The sequence below is a fragment of the Archocentrus centrarchus genome, chromosome 14 (assembly GCF_007364275.1).
Source record: "Archocentrus centrarchus isolate MPI-CPG fArcCen1 chromosome 14, fArcCen1, whole genome shotgun sequence".
Taxonomy (NCBI): domain Eukaryota; kingdom Metazoa; phylum Chordata; class Actinopteri; order Cichliformes; family Cichlidae; genus Archocentrus; species Archocentrus centrarchus.
The window spans coordinates 15,056,077-15,075,973 of record NC_044359.1 but is presented as its reverse complement, the minus strand read 5'-3'; the positions used below and the strand labels follow the sequence as shown (position 1 = coordinate 15,075,973).

At 40.5% G+C, this 19,897-nt stretch overlaps 2 protein-coding genes across 5 annotated transcripts; both read left to right on the top strand.

The window, feature by feature from the left end:
- The first annotated feature begins 504 nt into the window (after nt 1–504).
- On the top strand, nt 505–5,010 carry endou2 (endonuclease, polyU-specific 2). Of its 2 annotated transcripts, none has more exons than XM_030747000.1 (7): nt 505–673; nt 1,495–1,645; nt 2,083–2,188; nt 2,620–2,741; nt 3,131–3,243; nt 4,092–4,245; nt 4,638–5,010. In XM_030747000.1, the coding sequence occupies exons 2-7, from the start codon at nt 1,544–1,546 to the stop codon at nt 4,890–4,892; spliced, it is 852 nt and encodes a 283-aa protein (XP_030602860.1). In that variant the 5' UTR covers nt 505–673; nt 1,495–1,543; the 3' UTR covers nt 4,893–5,010. The 2 variants fall into 2 exon arrangements, with proteins under 2 accessions (XP_030602860.1, XP_030602859.1); XM_030746999.1 differs by having other exon boundaries at nt 1,492–1,645.
- Nucleotides 5,011–6,107: 1,097 nt separating this feature from the next.
- ndfip1l (Nedd4 family interacting protein 1, like) lies at nt 6,108–19,283 on the top strand. Of its 3 annotated transcripts, XR_004021028.1 has the most exons (9): nt 6,108–6,270; nt 7,876–7,963; nt 8,388–8,518; nt 12,113–12,172; nt 12,718–12,805; nt 12,948–13,072; nt 13,344–13,410; nt 13,852–14,594; nt 19,265–19,283. XR_004021028.1 is itself a non-coding variant. In XM_030746953.1 (8 exons), exons 1-8 carry the CDS (start codon nt 6,244–6,246, stop codon nt 13,953–13,955), a joined length of 690 nt encoding a protein of 229 aa, XP_030602813.1. In that variant the 5' UTR covers nt 6,108–6,243; the 3' UTR covers nt 13,956–15,016. The 3 variants fall into 3 exon arrangements, 2 of the variants coding, with proteins under 2 accessions (XP_030602813.1, XP_030602814.1); XM_030746953.1 differs by lacking the exon at nt 19,265–19,283 and having other exon boundaries at nt 13,852–15,016; XM_030746954.1 differs by lacking the exons at nt 12,113–12,172; nt 19,265–19,283 and having other exon boundaries at nt 13,852–15,016.
- The last annotated feature ends 614 nt before the right edge of the window (nt 19,284–19,897 follow it).

Sequence of the window (19,897 nt, the reverse complement as noted above, 5' to 3'; positions counted from 1 at the left end):
CATGTTAATATTTTGGACTGTGCCTGGCATATATATATATATATATATATATATATATGCCAGGCACAGTCCAATATATATATATATGTATGTATATATGTATATATATATACATATATACACACACACACAAAATACGCTACTTGTTTTTACTCTCCTTTTTACAGTTGTACAGCTACTATGAATTGTATTGTGCACCAAAAAATATGTTTCTTTTACAAGATCTTGGTTCTTTGTAGAGGTTTAAGTCAGCTGTAATGATTAACAAAATCTTATTACCTGAAATATGACCCATATTTACCCTTTAATCCAGAGGTTATGCTGTGACAGACAGAGAAACAATGAAATTCTAAAGAAACAAAGAGCCCACGTTTTAGCGTGAGACTGAAAAGAGACGTCAACATAGTGTGATCCCTTTGGTCAGAGTTGCTGACAGGGGATAACCCTTTAAAATGGCCCCTCTCTCCTGTCCTGTCCCATCCCCTGCCTCGTGGTCTCTGTTCACTCCCCCAGCCCATGCCTCCCCTCTCTCCACACCCACTGATTGACTAACTGGCTGGACTATTACTATGCCTCTAAATACACCTGCGCCAGCAGCACCTGACCAACACTGAGACTCTTCACTAACCCTAAAATCACTGATCCTAAAGCAGGACGACAGGTAGAGGAGAAGGTCAGTGGATTTTGATGTGGTGGCTGATGGGATGCAGCCAAGGTTTGGATGGTAACACTGAAGTTCTCCGAGCTCATTGTCATAAATGTGTGGCTGTATGTCAGCCATGTTTGTTGAATGCAGTGTGTGTGCAGTAGCATTAGGCTAAATGGATAATCTCTGCTTGGCAACTGAAGCTGTTATGTTTTTACAATGCTGTGTCACTTTAGGGGAGCTGTGAATCACTGTCAGATGGATCTAAGAAGTGGAATTTTACAACTGCAATTTTTCATGTGTTTTTTTTTTTCTGTAAGAAAACAAACAAAAAACAACTAAACTAAAGTTAATATATTCATGCCAGTTACAAAAATGAATAAATCACTGACTAAAAAAATGGACCTCGTAACTATATGGAAATCATTACAAATTCTGATTTGCATAAAGAAAAAAATCATTAAATGCACCCAAAATTTAAGCAACCATTTCAATTTATAATCATCTATAGGCCACAATATTTCCGATTATTGATGAGCCATTTCATTAAAACTCTCACCCCTGTTGGCTTCCTCATAAACGAATGGAACTTTGTTTCCAGCTCTGAGCTGAATTAAGTTGTAATTTTGACATACTAACCTGAAACTATTTCTGAAGTACATTTGATATACAACTGATCATCACATATAATTGCTTCATCTGATGCTTCACATACACAAATTGACAAACTGGCATTTCGGCCTCTGAAAATACATACATATACTTTTCTGTTTCGTTGTGCTTTGAATTCTTACACAAGTCGGTCTGTTTTATGGCTTTGTCCGCCTCTGAACCTCTCCTGTCAGAAGCACGTACCGGAAAGAGAGTATCCACGGCACATCTGCGAGCAGTCATATCATGATTGAGAGCGACAGAGAGCTGTCAGCCATGGTGCAGGAGCTATGGGACAATGATATCAACAGACTTCAGCCTGGAAAAGACTACAGGATCTCTCTGCAGGTAGGAGATAGGGTCAGGGCCTCTGCCCTTGGTGCAGAGGGAGTTCTGGGAAATTTATAATGAAATCTGACAGTTTCCATTATAACTCAAAACAGGCAGTGTTCTTCTCCTGCAAATGGAGGTTAAACCTTCATCTCTGAGTGAGTTTATATACGCTTTGCCACTTCAGTATAAAAAGTCAAAACTTAGAAACCTAGAGACCTACTGAAAAGGTAAAGGTTAAATCTTTGTGATAGAAACCATGGAAATTCATGGAGGTGGGATTTTATTGTAGGCTGTTTTCCCAATTTTGTGAGTAAAAGCAAATATATCACTGGAAGCGTACACGAAGGGCATTTCCTGAACTGTATGCCAAGATTTGATGGATAAAACTGAAAGCACTTTTTTTTCCCTTTTTTTTTTTTGCACAAGTCAAAGTTAGACTCTTCCTGTTGCAGGGAAAAGCTGGAGACAGCATGAGCATCAATGACAACAACGATGGGGCAGGATATCCACTGTTTACATTTGTTGATGAGAACATTTTCAAAAAGGAGACTTTTTTAGGTAAGAGGCACAAGGGGAAGGGGTGGGGTTGTAGGTACAGACTTTTTGTGTTGCCTTAATTTAACTTTAGCTTTTTTGTTTTTGTTTTAACAATTCTCACTTGTTTTTATTATTTATTATTATTTTATTATGATTGTTTCACAGATTAAGAGAGAGCAGTGTCCTTGCACTGTACACTTGTAGAGGGAACTGAGTTATGTAACAGACTGTATCCACTCAGAGTTCACTCTAAGGCTGCTTTCTCATTAAAAAAAACAAACAAAGGCATGTTTCTTTCTATTTTGAGGCATTCTACTGTTTCAGCTTTACTTAATGTCTTTGTACTGTAATTGTCAACATCCCTGTGTTTCTGGGGCTTGGCGGCCCTAAACATTATGTAATAATGCGTTCCACACTACTCCACTGAAATGTGCCTCTGCTTGTTTTTGCAGCCTTTATCTCCCTGCTGGATAACTATGAGAGTGACACCGGTGAGCCAGAAATTGTAACCCCTGAGGAAGTGGCAGAGAACCACAAGTTCCTGGACTCCATCATTCAGACTCCCACCATGAAGGTACCTATAAAGGCGTGTGATCATGAACAAAATCATAGGTTAGCTCTATGATTTGCTCAAAGTACTGCTGAGGATGAAATTTTTTTTTTATTGGTTTTCTATGACATGAACCAAAAATATTGAACAAATAAAAATGGGACCTGAGGAAGGGGCTGGACTCAAATTTAACTGTAGTAGCATTCATTGTCTGTGGAATTTTGTTCCAATTTCACTAGTGGTGAAAGAGATAAAGTCAGAGGATCACTAAATTATTGGGATTTATCCTCTGGGGACTAATTAATTGTTGAGATATTTCGATCCTTATCTGGACCAACTGGGGCTCTCATCCCTTGAACCACCCTGCTGTGAGAGCTACAAGCATTTTTGCAATGAGTTTCTCATATTTTTAGATAGCCCATAAATACCTGGTCGAGAAGCACCTTTCACCTGAGGATGAGACGGCATTCAAGGAGCAGCTGTACAGGATCTGGTTTGAACTTTATGCGAGGAGAGGATCCAGCAGGTGGGTGGAATCTGGCTCAGCACCTAAGTGTAACTTCACCAGTGGAATTCAGCACTGTGACGGTAAATACTTTGACAAACTGGCTCCGTGTGGCGCATACGTTCAGCATCAGTGTGAGCACGAGTTTCCATATGGAAAAAAAAAAATTGTTTGCAACATGTTCAGCATTAAAACAGAAACTAAATGTCACATGGTGTCCCAGTAGCACAGATGAGATTAGTGTTCTACCCTAAACCAGCTGTGGAGCCAGATGATTTTCCTGGGTTGTGGTCAGGCTGGGACACTTACACTGGGGTGGTACAGATTAAATATGATTTTTTTTTTTAGTTACTCACCCTTATCAATTGCTTATGCAAATGTTTGGGGCCTTTCTGTGTGGAGTTTGCATGGCCTCCCCATGTCTACATGGGTTCTGTCTGCACACTCTGGCTTCCTCCCACAGTCCAAGGACATGCCCACAGGTGTGAATGTGAGCGTGAATGGTTGTCTGTCCTGTCCGGGGTGTACCCTGCCTCTCGCCCTGTGGCGGCTGGGATAGGCTCCACTTGAACTGATGATCTTGGAATCGGCAGTTGTCAAGTTAAAAGACACTGTAGGTCCTCCAGCACCACTTGTTAAAAATATTTAAGTGAGTGTATGCATATATTTGAGCCCGTATGAATCCAAAATAAATTCAAACTTTTGCTGTATAATCATTCCACCCTGGGAAAGGAACAATTCAAAGATATCATTAAAAACCCCAAATTACCATGACATTCATGTCCATGATGAAGTGTATGGAAACTTTTGACCACAACTGTAAGCAAAAGTATCTGTGGTTTGATGTTGTCCTTTTTGTCTCCCTTCAGGCCAGACTCTTCTGGGTTTGAACACGTGTTTGTTGGAGAGACGAGGGGAGGGAGGACTGTTATTGGTTTTCACAACTGGATCCAGCTGTACTTACAAGAGAAGCTGGGCCATATTGATTACAAAGGCTACAGTGTCAATGCAAATTCACCCCAGGTACGCTGTTCTTAAGAGTTTCTGGCTTTAATTAAAACTGTGGCAAAGAATATATTTTCACTGGTACTGTATTTGTATCACATTATACTGTAAGTAGGAGGGTACGTGTTAGAGCTGTTTTCACATATTTAAAAATCTAATTAGATTACTTGTTTCCCAGAGGAAAAAAAATATGAGGCTGATTAAGAAACTTTTAAATTTCCCACCTTTCCTTCTTTTCAACAGGAACTTTTCCCGTGACGTTTTTAAATTCTTTATAAAGCCATATTTGTCTGTTTCTCACATCGGTCGTTTCTTTCCTGCTTCTTCTCTCCTGCCAAAAATGTCTGTGCCAAACAATCCAGCTTGTTTCTCCCTGCCTAACCGACTTCTCCATTTTCTCCCTATCGCAGCCTGATGAGAACAAACACATCCTGGCACTGCAGTTTAGCTGGAAGAACGGTATAAAGCCCAAGGGCAGCATCTTCATCGGCGTCAGTCCCGAGTTCGAGTTTGCCCTCTACACCCTCTGTTTCCTCACCTCTCCAAATGAGCGTGTCAAAGTCCAGTTCAGTTTGTATGATGTGGAGATTGTTTGCCACCACTACAACCAGAAGCATATAGGTACCACCTATCCTGTGCTCCTTGGGTACCTGAAACCTCAGTAACTTTACTGGAAAATACACTTGACTTCCCCATCACTTAAGCTTGGATACACAGTGTCATAGGTATTGTTGCTGTCTTTTTATTTTACATAAAGATACAATAAAACCTTCCAAGACCTAATTGCATTGCCGTTGTTTCTATTTTGAGAGTGTGCTGCAGATTAAGTGATGGAAAACAAATGAACAAAAAGTCACTCTGAAGTCAAATCTGAAGCTGGATCCTAAACTATCTTTGGCAAATTTGTAAGACACATTCAAAGAAAGCACCTTACAGTGTTTTGCTGTTAGTTTGTCAGACAGATCCTATTTAAGTGATTTCTTGATTCAACATATCTGGGAGTAAATGGGCCTGGTGTGGCTAGTGACACTGAGCTCAGCTTTCCAAAAAAAAGAAAAGAAGAAAATGAGGTTAATCAGAGTTAATTCATGATTTAATAAATAAAACCATCATTTTAAAACTACATTTTGCATTTATTCGGGTTATATTTGTCTAATAATGAAATTTGTTTGATAATCTGAAACATGTGTGACAAATATGAAAAAAAAATCAGAAAAGGGCAAACATTTTTTCACAGCACTGTATTATGTGTCAGTTTAACACTTTAATTAGGCTGGAATTCTCAGTAATCGCATGAATAGTCTGCTCAATAATTAGTAACACGAAATCCTAACCGGCCCTGCAACAGGCTGGCGACCTGTTCAGGGTGTACCCTGCCTCTCGCCCTATGACAGCTGGGATAGGCTCCAGCCCCCCCCCCCCCCCCCCCCCCCCCCCCCCCCCCCCCCCCCCCCCCCCCCCCCCCCGCGGCCCTTAACAGGGTCCCAGGACTTGTCTGTACAGCTTGACAAGTGATTGATTATCTTAAATGATCTTGTTTCACTTTTTTCGGAAGGTGGCGGTAGAGGTTTTGTTGTGGCCAATGACGTCAATCACTTGTCGTGCGAAAACTTCGTCAAGTGGGCGAGAAAGGAGCGGAAACTGATTAGTTTTAATTACATAATAAAATCATTGAAACGATATAATTAAAGAATCGAGCATGTGTCTTAATGGAGAAAAACGCGACCGAATTTAAAGCTGGAAAACTGCAGTGAAAACATATTCCTCTACCGTAAATAACAAAAATATTGACAATTTGGCTTCAAAATGGACTTTATTTTGAAATGGTAACACGAAGCTTACTGTATTTTGTCGGCCATGAGTGTAACTTGACAGCATCCGGGCTGAGCCGAAAGAGGAACGTTTCCATTGTGGCGAGGACTGAGTTTACAGTTTGTGCTGTTATATAATTTCTTCCTCGTTGGGTGTCTTGGTGGCGTACCTTTCGGTCGTTGATTGATAGCCGTTCAAACGGGAATGGCCGAATCGAGCAGATATCAGCAGGTAAGAGAACACTTAAGTCACCCTATAAGACGTTAAAGATCCAGCAGTACTTACCGTCGCCTAAACGCCGTTAGCGTCGAAATGTTAACTTCGACAATAAAGTCGCCCAGATGTGACTTCGTGTTTGAAAAACGAAAAATGCCCATCGAATAAAGATCGATTAAGCCGATTACATTGTGGCGATTTTTATTTTAATCGTTATTTTAATCAGGTGTGCTAACGGGAAACTGACGCGCTAACGGGACGCTAACATTTTTAATTACGTGAACATTACGTGTGCTCGGGATTTTTTTTTTTTTTTTTTTTTTGTCTCTGGTAATATGTGGGTGTCTTTTTTTGATTGAGTTATAATCTACAACGAAGGCTTGCCAGCTAGTTAGTATTGTTAGGTAAATAAAGTCAAAACGGCGAGCAATAACTCGAGCACCATTTGATAAACCTGTGAGTATGTAAACTTTGGGCATCACCTGAGCTGCGCCAGTGGGTGTGTTACTGTTATTAGAGGACACAGGCCGCGTTACAGGCATGTTCATGTTGGTGTTTGCTCTAATAATTCATGTTCACATGCATAGATCCTAATTTGAGTCAATGAATATCTTCCTATGTCGAAAAAAAATCCCCCTTGAAAACTACAGGTCCTGTATTTATATTTATATAGATAGTTTAATTACCCCGCAAGGGAAGTTACTATGTTACAGTAGCAGCATAAAAAAAAAAAAAATCTCCAAAACAATGGCATTATTAAAAGTATCACAAGTCCATACTAAAGGCCTTATCATGTGAGCAAGTGCAAAATTGTATATACAGCAGTAATAAAACAATAAAAAACGTTAAAGTTAAATTTAAAAAAGACTGAAATTGTGCAAAAGCGAATTCTAACAAATAGTAGTGCGAACAGCATTAATAAATTAACAGGTACAATATAAAATTACAGTATATAATTTATGATTTGATACCTCTGAAAACCTGAAAACTGAATGATGCTAACTGAACAGTCTTAATTTTAAACTCTTATTTTGGCGAACCAGGAGAAAAAAAGGTCTCATTGTTTCTAAGTCAGAAAGTGTAGACACAACTTTGTTGAGTTATGTTCACCCACAGACCTGCCCACAGATTCTCTGCTAATTAATCCTTTTTTTTCCCTCCCCCTAGTTCTGTTTTTCCAACGATTATATCAATCCTGAGTTTATGTTCCTTTTAAGTAGGTCAGGATGTCCAGTTTTGTGACACAGCTTTAAAACAACAGGCTTTTTCTGGGCTCAGAATAGGCCTTTGAGGAGTGACTATACACTAAACTGTGATTGGTCTACATATTTATATCAAAACATCTGTGTTAACTGACTTAACAGAAGTCTGTGTTTTCATGTTATTTTTGGCAACTTGATAGACAAGTATGCATTTTAAGCTTGAGCAAATTAAATTCCTCTTACAAAAAAAAATTATTAAACATTACAGTACTGATGATTTTACTTTTGTGGAAAGCCAAAACATCTAGGGCACCCAATTATTATTATTTTTTTTGGTTAAATAAGCAGGAAAAGCCAAGTTTTACATATGTATGCATCACATCTTTAATCACAAATTTGTTTTATCTCCCTCTCACAGCTGTCCAATGAGGAGGACTCAGAAGAGAGTCCACAGGTAGCAGCCGATGCTCCTCCACCGTACAGCAGCGTCGGAGCGTACAATTCTGGTAAAAATTGTTTCCTTGGAACTGAGGTCATCTGTAGTGAGGGCATGTTGGGGAATCACATTCGTCTTTGTGCAGGACTGCCTGAGTAAATATGGCCCTGTATGATTACTTAAACTGCAGAGTACTCTTTTCTGAACGAGTAGCCAGGTAAATGCATCATATAGATGAGAAAGAAATAATGTGTTTTTGGGTATCTTGGATGTTATGGGAGAAAATATGGGGAATTTCCTCTTTCACTGTTTCCGTTTAGTCACCACTTGCAGACTAAGCTTCTCAAAGGTTTATGAGAATGTTTGGGAACATGTGTTTAAATGCTGGCTTTAGTTTTGTCTTTGGAAATGAAAGCATCGCATCTGTTTGACAGAATCAAAGGAGACATTCTTTAGTTCTGTGTGTTTGAATCCGTGTCTCATTTCTTCGTCAGCATGCTTTGACTGCAAGGAAGACGGGATTTTCCCCAAGCCACCATCATACAACGTAGCGACTACGCTACCTTCCTATGATGAAGCAGAAAGAACCAAAGCTGAGACTGATGTTCCTCTGGTACCCGGAAGAGTGAGTGTCTCACTTTTTCTTTTTTTTTCTGCATGCGGTCACAATCAGCACACACACACACACACACACACACACACACTTACATTGCTGCTTGTGCTGAAACACTTCCTGTGTTGTCTGCAAGGCACAAAGGCTTATCGCCCAGCTGTGGAAATATGTTATTTTTTTAATCTTTGTGTATGCGATTGTATCTTTTCTGCCTGTCTTTGTTAAATGGCTTGAACATTTGCAGATTCATTTATTATTATTAACATTTATCATTCATATTAAGGTGCCTTTACTGATATTTTTGCTCTCAGTAGTGCCCATAGCTAGCAGCAACTTAGTGCTCGCAGCCTTTTCTGATCTACTCTTGGTGCACTTGGTGCCTGGGTTTGTTTGCTCAAAATCAGTGTAAATATAGGTGTGGCATTTTTTAATGTGTAGTGAGCTTCAGACAGTCTACACTGATGCAAGGTTTGGATTATGTTTTTGGATCAGTAACTAATGTGATGAGTGCTAAATCTAGTCACATAAACTGATGTTTCTGGTTGTGTTTTGTTTGGGTTGCTGTTTTTACTGATGCTCAATCAGTCCCAGTGCCTCACATCAGTTTATACTTAGGGACAGAGATGTGTATTGGCAGTGTAAAGTTTAAAAATGATGGATGGGACGATGCACTAAAAACTGATAATATACACTCACAGGCCACTTCATTAGGTACACTATACTACTACTGGATTGTAGCCTCGTTTGCCTTAATTCTTTGTGGCATAGATTAACGAGCTGTTGGAAAAATTCCTCAGAAAATTTGTTCAGTATTGATATGATAGCATAACACAGTTGCTGCAGATTTGTCAGCTATACAACCATTATGGGAATTTTCCGTTCTGGAACGGTATTTGATTTGGATGGAGTGAGATCTGGTTATGGTGGAGGGCATCTGAGTGCAGTGAAATCATTGTTATGTTCAAGAAATCAGTTTTAGATGATTTGAGCTTTATGACATGGCATTTTATCCAACTGGAAGCAGCCATCAGTATATGTGTGGTCCTAAAGGGATGGAAATACAGCGATGGGCATGGTCCATGGTCAATAGCAACAATACTCTGTGTTGTTTAAACAAACCATTAGTACAAGGCAGGATGGATCTGTGCTTCCATGTTGTTCACACCAAATTCTGACCCTACCATCCAAATATTGCTGCAGAAATCAGGACTTGTCAGAGCAGGCAGCGTTTTTCTAGTCTTCTATTGTCTAATTTCAGTGAGCCTGTGTGAACTCTAGTGGTGTGGTCTTCTGCCACTGTAGCCCATCTGCTTCAGAGTCTGATAAGATGTGCATTCAGAGATGCTCTTCTGGATCTGTAATTAGTGGTTATTTGAGTGGCCTTCCTGTCAGCTCGAAGCAGTCTGACCATTCTCCTGACCCCTGGCATCAACAAGACCTTTCCTCCCAGAGAACTACTGCTCACTGGATATTTTCTCTTTTTTTTTTTTTTTTTTTTTTTTGAACCATTCTCTGTAAACCCTAAAGATGGTTGTGTGTGAAAATCCCAGTAGACCAGCAGTTTCTGAAATACTCTGATATACCAGCCTGTCTAGCACCAAAAATCACGCCACGCTCAAAGTCACTTGAATCACCTTTCTTCCACATTCTGATGCTCGGTTCGAATGTCATCAGCTTGTCTTGACCATGCCTATGTGCCTAAATGTGCACTGAGTTGCTATGACTGGCTTATTAGATATCTGAATTCACAAGCAGTTGAACGGGTGTACCTAACAAAGTGGCCAGAGAGTGTAAGTTTGCGTGGAATTTCTTTCTCTTTTTAAACTTACAGTACTTTTTTTTTTTTTTTAATAAATTAATTTGCATTAGACATGCTAGAGGTTGCTCATGGAATCTTGTATCAGCAGTGGAGAGAGACAGGAAATGGGGGAAAGATACAGGGGAAGACACACAGGCAAATTGGCGTCAGGCTGGGACCCGTGCCGCCCGCACCGCAACGTGGCATATGTATGTGGTCGCCGGCTTCACCACTAAACCACCTGGGAATCTTTTTATTTTAATGAACTTTTGTATGGGAACTGTTCTCTTTCAGTAGGATATAGTTTTCTAAAAAAAAAGAAAGAAGGCAAAACACATTTGCAAGACTCATCCCACCAAAATGCACCACAGAGCGCCACAGGAGGTCATTTCTACCTGTGGCCATCAGACTCTATAACTCCTCCCTTAATAGGTGACATTGTGGTTCATCAGTGTCATTCACTTATCAGTATTCAATTGTACATAAAATTGTTTAAATTTCCATATACACTGTACATACACTATATACATTGTACAAAAAAGGACTGTGCATATATATAAAATGACAACTATTTAAAAATTTTTGCACTCACAATTTTCATATGTGTATAGATTTAGATGTGTATATAGTCAAAATATCTCTTTAGTCTTTATACTTTTATGCCTTTAGTGTATGTTATTGTGTTTTAGGTTTACTCGTTTAAATGAAACGTTGCAGCTGTAACAATAGTAATTTCCCTTTGGGATCAATAAAGTATTCTGATTCTGATTCTGATTCTGATGATGATGATTCTGATCTCATCCTCTACGGTGTGACATTAAAGTGAGTTTTAAAAGGATTCAGTAGTTTAAACTAGGGCTGCAACAACTAGTCGACATTGTCAATAATCGACAATAAAAATAGTTGACGACGAATTTAATTGTCAATAATAGTCGTTTATTATTACTGGTGATTTTTTTTTTTTTTTAAACGTAGTGAGACATCTTCCTGTCTATCTCTGGCGAGCTTCACACATGCGCAATCCGGTTGTTAAGTGATGACGTAGAACTCCATTTGCGGGTCCAAACTGTCAAGTGATCAATTTTCCGCAATGGTGTGTCCCTGGTTGTTTTAACTCGGAAAAAAACACACTCAGCTGTGATTTTACCGATGAGAAAGAGAAGCGGCTGATAAGGTATGTTACAATCATCTTTAATAGTGAACAGTCATTGGTTATACCATTGCTGTTTATTTAGAGGCATTTGGACCCAGAAATGATGTCCGACTTAAAGACCGGATAGCATTTAGCGGCTCGTTTAGTGATGGGGGACACTGGTGAAACTGTGCCAACTTTGTTTTACAGGGACAAAAAAGTACTATATACTTTTTTTTATGGTTGGAAAAATGGACCGTTAAAGTTATATCAGTAGCAAACCTGATTAAAAGTTTTGAATGAAGTATGTGTTTACTACCACATTTTAAATAACCTTATGCAAAATGTAAAAGCTGATAGCTAAATAAGTGCCATTTCATAATAATGTGATCCATAATCCGATTAGTCGACTAATCGACTATCAAAATAGTCGTTAGTTGCAGCCCAAGTTTAAACACGTGCCAGTTTGTCACAAGCAATTCATACCACAAAAGCCACCTGTCTCATGTGCACACACTCCATAGGAAACCAAAAGCATCTTTTCAACTGTAAAATAGTGGCTCGTGTATGACCTCTAGTGGTCACTGTGATGCATTGCTTCTTACTGCATGTGGGGCTGCCCTGTTTGATTGCTGCCGTTGTGTTTCTCTGCCACACATTGCCTTGCGCTCAGCAGCAGCCTCAGCACAGGGAACGCCTGGAGACTTTTGACGATGTAATTCGCAGTTCACTGGAGGTAACTCTGGAGGAGAGTGTATGATGAGAAGGAGTGTGTTTGGTCCCGGTTGTGTACCTAGAGTGTGTTTGCAAACCCCCCACACCCAACACACCCTTCCCATGTGTTCGTGCTTTGCAAGACCTTCTAGTTCTTCTAGTTCTGCTCATGTCCCACATTGAATCAGACACATGCCAGGCTTTCAGGTAGAGTTACACTCATAGTTATTGAGTGGGCTTGCTGTCTTATGTTCCATTTGTGTGTTTGTTATTTGTTATGCTGACTCTTTGTTGTCAGAACAGCTTGGTTTCCATGAGAAGGTGCTCACCCAGACTGAATCACAATTGGCTTTCCACTGTTATACTTGTAGAAATGAAAATGTACCAGTGTGATGTGGTTGAAATTAAAGTGTCAAAATTACTGATTTGAACTTATTAAAGTAAAGCTCTGGGAAGCTCTACAAGCTCTGTCTTATATTGCTGTGATGAAATTATCTCTGTGATTAATTGTCTCGCTCTTTTTTTTAAAATTGTTTTTGTGCTCCTCTGTTTCTCACTCCATCGCAGGATGAAGACTTTGTCACCAGAGATGACTTTGAAGATGCGGATCAGCTGCGGATAGGAAACGACGGCATCTTCATGCTCACGTTCTTCAGTTAGTTACCCAGTCTGCTCGTCTCCGTTTCTCTTTTTGCATCTTACCCATATTCTGTTGTCATCAGCTCTTCTCTGCCCAGGATTTGTACAGAGATGACATGCTCGCTCACGTTTTCCACGCTCTCTCTCTCTCTGTCCAGTGGCGTTCCTGTTCAACTGGATTGGTTTCTTCTTGTCTTTCTGTCTGACCACCTCAGCTGCAGGACGCTACGGGGCCATCTCAGGATTTGGCCTATCCCTCATCAAATGGATCCTCATCGTCAAAGTACGAGACGCAGACATTACGCAGCACACATCCAAACACATAAAATGTGGTTTTTATGTGCGCACAAGCAAATCAAAAGCCCCAAACACTATTCTGGTATTTTAATGCCGTCTCTGTAGTGGTTGGCTTGTTGGCACTGAACTATTTCCTCAAAGATCCTTTTGAGAACTGTGCTGCTTCCTTAATTCTCTTTTAAAGTCATTTGAGTGAAACCAGTGCAGGGCCAAATTTATTCTAACCTGTCATTTGTGTTGTTTTGTTGGGTTTTTAGTTCTCCACATATTTCCCTGTGTATTTTGAGGGACAACAGTGGCTGTGGTGGGTGTTCCTCATCTTGGGTAAGTGGCAAACCTCTGAATTGAAATGAATCGAGCATATCCCAGCTGTCATAGGGCGAGAGGCAGGGTGCACCCCGGACAGAAAGACACAACCATTCACATTCACACTTACAGGCAATTTAGAATCACCAGTTAACCTAACCCCACTCGGTCCATGTCTAAGGACTGTGGGGGTACCTGGAGAAAACCCATGTAAACACGGGGAGAACGTGCAAACGCCACACAGGAAGGTCTGGCCCAAGGTTGTTTCGAACCCAGGACCTTCTTCCTGTGAGGCAGCAGTGCTCATACATACATATTTGTTTTTAATACGCTTTAGCCAGGTGTATCTGAGAGCAGCTTTTACCTGTTGACGTTTTGTTAGATTTTAATGGGGGTTTATCTCCTGACGTGGAGATGTAGCGTTCTTGTTTACTGTATTAGTGTCTTTCTCCTCTTTAGGCCTCTTGCTTTTCCTCCGAGGATTCATCAACTATGCCAGAATCCGCAAGATGGCCGACACTTTCTCCACCCTGCCTCGCACCCGGGTCCTTTTCATCTACTGAAACCACAAACTACCAGTCCCCTTCATTCTTTTTTTTTTTTTTTTTTTTTTTTAAATCTTCTTTCTTCAGTGAGATATGCTGTTTGGCATTATTCAATCAGGTTTTTCCCCCCTCTGCCTGACATGATTTGGACAGAATGATGTCTGTTGTTCCCTCTCAGTGTAAATCTTTGAATGCTGAGAAATCTGTAAATCCCTTCAGTTATTAGTGGTGAACTGTCAAGTGCTATTTGCAGTATGAAGTGTGTATAAATGGATGCCTTACTTACTACAGCAGCATGTACTGTTCCCTCTTTAGCCAGCAGGGGGCAGTCTTGTTTTTTTTTTTTTTTTGTGGAGGTGGGTGGTGGGCACAAGCGATCTAATGAAGTCATTTGTATAGATAAAGGTGGTTCTCATCCCAGGGGTCAGTGGGTAATTCTGGGGTTGTGGGTTGATTTGCGTAATGTAAGATAATATATTTCAAGTACCAATTTAATGCTTTTAACCTTTCTGACCAATGCTTTTTGCTCTTTGTGAAATGCTACACAATTCAGGTGATATAAAGCTATAAAGGGAAAATTATTAGCTTTCTGTGGGTTCAGGGGCTGAAAATATTGAAGATTGTGTGTGTGTGTGTGTGTGTGTGTGTGTGTGTGTGGTGTGTGTGTGTGTGTGTGTGTGTGTAGAAGACCAGGTGGGAGGTTCACTCCAGAGCATTTTTTTCTCATGTATTTATAAATATTCCATGCCCTCACTGTAATTATGAATGTTGTTTCCTCATTTGCTCTCTATGTATATCAGCGTGATCACCTCTATATGCAGGGATGATCAGGCTGAGGGTCACTGCTTTGCTTAAGGACAAGTTGATAGTCTGTCACTGGATTTAGATGTGCAATTGGACACTTCTCTTCAAATAAATGACGCCAGCACCCTGTCTTAGTCACTGGCACACAGTTGGTGTTCATTGGGAGAAAAAAAAAATATTGCCAGATGTGATTAGAGGAGAAAAATATATATTCATTAAAGAAGCGTTTTTCTTTGATGTAACAATGAAATATTAAAGTTTTTTTTTTCATTAAAGTGGAAGTTAATTTTTTCTGGCTTGGAAAGTCTTCAAAATTAAATGTGAAAAGTGCATTTTACTTTGACTATTTATCAAAGGGTAAACTAAACTATAAAAGCAGAAGTTTGGGTAGTTTGCTGGTCTGGTGCATCCAGGCGTGTTAGCACAGTGCCACCATCTGGTCAGGAATGTATATCCCAGCAAATTCACCCCAAGGTCAGACCGTGCAGTGGTCAGAGAAACTGCAAAAAAAAAATCCAAGATCTACATCTCAGTCTCTACAGGCCTTGGTGAGCATGTTAAAGTTCATGACATTACAATTAGAAAAAGACTGAATTAGTACGACTTGTTTGGAAGGATTGCCAGGAGAAAAACTGGAAGCATGGCTAAGGTTTGCAGAGTTGCATCTGAGCAATCCACAAGACTGAATAATGTCCAGTGTCCTTTAGACTGATGAGACCACACTGGAAGAAATCCAAACACAACATATCAGCACAAACATGTCATACCAGCTGTCAAGCACGGTGGTGGAGGGGTGATGATTAGGGCTTGCTTTGCAGTCACTGAGTCCACCGTGAACTCCTCTGTATACCAAAATATTCTGGAGTCAAACGTGAGGCCATGTCCCTGACAGCTAAAGCTTGGCTGAAACTCATGAAACAGGACAATGATCCCAAACACAGCACCAAACAGAATGGCTGGAAAAAGAAAAGAATCGAGGCGTGGCAATGGCCCAGTCAAAGTCCAGATCACAATCTGATTGAAGTGCTGTGGTGGGGGAATGTCAAGAGAGCTGTGTATAAACGAATGCCCACAAACCTCAATGAACTGAAGCAATGCTGTAATGAAGAGGGCGCCAGAATTCCTCCACAACAATGTGAGAGACCAGTATTCATACAGAAAGTGATTACTCCACGTTATTGCTGCTAAAGGTGGGTCTAGGACCTATTGAACCATGGGTGGAGTTAGTTTTTACAGGACTGTGAAAACCTTTTTTTTTTTTTTTTACCCCCCCACACGAGTTTGTTCTGATAGTGTATGCAAATTATTTGAAACTAAATTACTTTGGAGGAATTTTAATCCAATCATTATTTTGATGTTCATATGCGAGGCCTCAGAAAGGTTTTTATCCGTCTGTCTCCGGGCACGTGAAGAGGAAACCGTGCTTACCACTAAAGTTTATTTACTGACATGAGGTGTACATTTAGCTGTGCTAAATTTAACAACACACGAGGCACATGTGCACACGAATCAAGATGATTTACTGGCGGTGGCTAATTATACATGTCAGCAGTGTTTTCCTTTTTGCAGCTGAACAGGAAGTAAAGGTCACCCCACCTGGAAGACATGTCACATCAGCTGAAACAGGCTTTGGCTTTACTGGAAACTTCAAATGGTGCACAGTGTCACATTATCTCTCAGCCCCCACCCCCCAATGACTGGCTATTGACTGGCCTCCAGTGAGACTCAGCTGACTCAACACCGGCTCCATTCAGATCCTTTTTCACAGGTCTCAGAAGAAAAATGTCACTTTGAATTTTCTTTAATTTTTAATTTTACAGCATGTAAATAACAGATTCCCCCAAGAGCAGAACATAGAAGTTTTAAAAGCCTCGAAGGTGTGCTTTGTCATATGGCGTGCAGCCCGTGCCATGTGAGCAGTACAATTTTTGAGGAGTAACTGTTTGCAGATTTGATGACAGTAAGTTTTGAATTTGACACAAGCGTGCCTTCTACTGCTAAATGTTGGTGACATTTTTCAGCAAAAGTTTATCTTCCCTGTGAAAATTGATTGACCCTGTTGTTTACCTCTGCCGTGACGCACCACTGATTCTTTTTGGAAATCTGATTTCCTGAAGTAATTTTTTTTTTTTCTTTTGCAGTGTACACATTGTTAAAACAGAAACAGCTGGTGCTCAGAAAATTCAGACGTTCTGTGACTCTGTGCTGAAAATTAGGACTTTAAACTGGATTAGCTTTACAAAACATAGTACTTAAGTAATTCAAGATATGTGTTTCTTTCTAAGAAAGAGGAAAAAACAACGGGGGAAGCGGGGGAAGGGCAAGGGTCATAAACCAGACCTTCAACACTTGGTCCACTGAAGCCCCACGTCACCAAATGACCTTGGATAAACAAACTTCACGTTGCCAGGTGCAGATAGTTTAACTGTTGACAGTGTTTCAGTTGTAAATCCTCACAAAGGACAGGAACAACAGAATTCCCTGTCATCCACATTGTGCCTCGGTCCACTTGAAACTCTCTGTAATGTCATGCCTCCTCTGCTCTAGCAGGGTCACCCAGTGCAGGTGTTCTTGTTATCCAGATGTCATTCATAAAATAACTCCATTGTGCCAAGACCTGTCTGTGTCTTGTCAGCTGCCGTCGATTTACAGAGACGGAAGTATTTCTAGGAGTAATGGATGGGAATTATGTGTGCTAGCCAAGTGGCCGCGCAGCTTGCATGTTTTAGCTATCAAAAGATAAGAGGAGTCTTTATGATTTACACAGAGTGTGGGAGTGAGCCATCTTTCCAAAAAGACATGCTTTACTTCTCTGGTTTCTGTTAGGTTGACTTTTTGGGCCGTCACAGTTTTAATTTACATTACGAGGAGCCTGCCTGAACCGGGGAGTTTACAGAAGCTTTGCCTACCAGCTGAATTTGATGACTAATGCACAGCAGCTTGGATTATTATCTCAGCAAGACTAGAAATGGCTAACCTGGTACTACAGCACCTTATTAGTTGCACGTTGAACCACCATTTGCTTTCAGAACTGCTTTAATTCTTTGTGGCATAGATTTAACAAGGTGGAAGCATTCCTCAGAGCTTTTGGTCCATACTGACATGACAGCATCACACAGTTGTTGCAGATTTGTCAGCTGCACATCCATGATGTGAATCTCCTGTTCCACCACCCAAAGTTGCTCTATTGGACTGATATCTGGTGACTGTGCAGGCAGTACCTTTTTTTTTTCCCTCATTCTGATGCTCATTTTGAACTTCAGCAGGTCGTCTTGACTGTGACTACACAAAATGTATCGAGTTGCTGCCATGTGATTGGCTGTTTAGATATATGCAAGATCTTGAACATACCTAACAAAGTGGCTGGTGAGCATATAGCACCTTGTAAAAGAGTGATATGTTGACTTTTGTATAGTTTAAACAAATGAATATTCTCTGGCGAGCTTTAGTGGTGCAGGAAGGAGAATTTTATTACTTTTGGACAAAGCCAGGCCAAATGTTTCCAACTGTTTTCCATCTTTGTACTAATAGTTTTTTTTGTACTCTCATCCTACTTTTGGGCCCTAGAGCAGGGCACTTTCAGCTGCTCAACTAAAACTGCAATAGCTGTTGCCAAGTGTGAATCTATTACTACTGCATAAAGGTAAAATAATAAATTCTTTCACTGAAATCAGAAGCACCAGTTTAAATTAAAAAAATGAATGAATAATGAGAACATTTGTGTTACTGTCAAAAACATGAGAGGAAATTGTACCCCCGGGTCATATGGAATTGCTTTCCCACTGAAATTGAATAATTAACTGAATGATTCAATTTATTGTTGCAAATGCAAATTCATTTGCCGTGTGGGCACAGAAAAAAAAAAAAAAATCACACACATAGTCCACAGCAAAACTGTACACGGCACAATGCAGAAGCAAACAGTAGGCAGGTTTAACTTGGTGCTGACAGGTTCAAACACTGCTGTCAGGCTAAAGGGTGGAAGGCCAATGAAAAGCTCACTTACAGGCTCAACATGTTTACTTACCCTGGACAAATGTGATCTGCTCTGTTAATTGGAATGGGTAAATCTGAAATGATATGGAGGAGATACTAGGAGAAAAAAAAAATCATGATTAATGTAAGTGGTTGGCTATCGCTTGTATTGATTTGATCACAACAAACCGATGGATGAGCACCTTTACACAAAGTACTTTTTGGTCAGGACAGACATGCTACTGCAATCTTTTAACATCCTTATTTATTTAAAGCCACAATATCCTGCCAGAGATTTCCCCATCACCTTAGACAAATTGCAGTCAGCCGGAGCCTCCTGCTGTCAGTCTGAGTTTCAGATGGGAGGTTCCCAGGATGTGGGGAGGATGTGGGTTGCATCCAAATGATATGTCCGTCTTCTTCTTCTTCCTTGTATATGTGTGTGTGTATGTATGTGTGTGTTTGAGTGATTGGAGCAGGGGGAGGAGTGTTATCATTGAAGTGTGAGTCATCCTGACCCTCCCCTCCTCTCCCAGCACTTTATGTAGTGTGTGTGTGTGTGTGTGTGTGTGTGTGTGTGTGTGTGTGTGTGTGTGAGTGAGGTGCATTTATGTTAAGTGGGGATGCTTTGAATGCAACAAAGCAGGCTATGAGAGTGTGTGTGTGTGATGTATGATTCCATCTATGTGTATCATGGCGGATGTTGTGAGCATCCCTGTGTGATGTGTGCGTGCAAGGTTGGTAAAGCTGAGGTGAGTCATCCACAGGCCAGCATCGCCTGTTACCATGGGTCACACACAGCAGGTACCCCACCTCTCCATGTGCTATATTTTTTTTTTTTTACTCACCTCTCTTCCTTATCCTCTTCCTCCTCCATCTCCTCCTCTTCTTTTTCCTCTCTGACTCACAGATGACTCCCCACCACCACCACCGATGACATCATCACCCCCTCCCAAACACTTTGTTGTGGTGAATCATACTGTACGTTGAGATTTTCTGTGCTCCTCTCTTCAGCCAACCGGCAGGATATACCTAAATGTCACCCGTTCATTCATAAAATCCTCCAGAAGTAGCTGAAGCGGACGTCTCTGACGGCCGTCTCTTTATGTTTGTTACTTGAGTGATTTCATTCATTTCAACATTTATACTGTAATGGAATAAAATGACCCTTAGATTAGGTT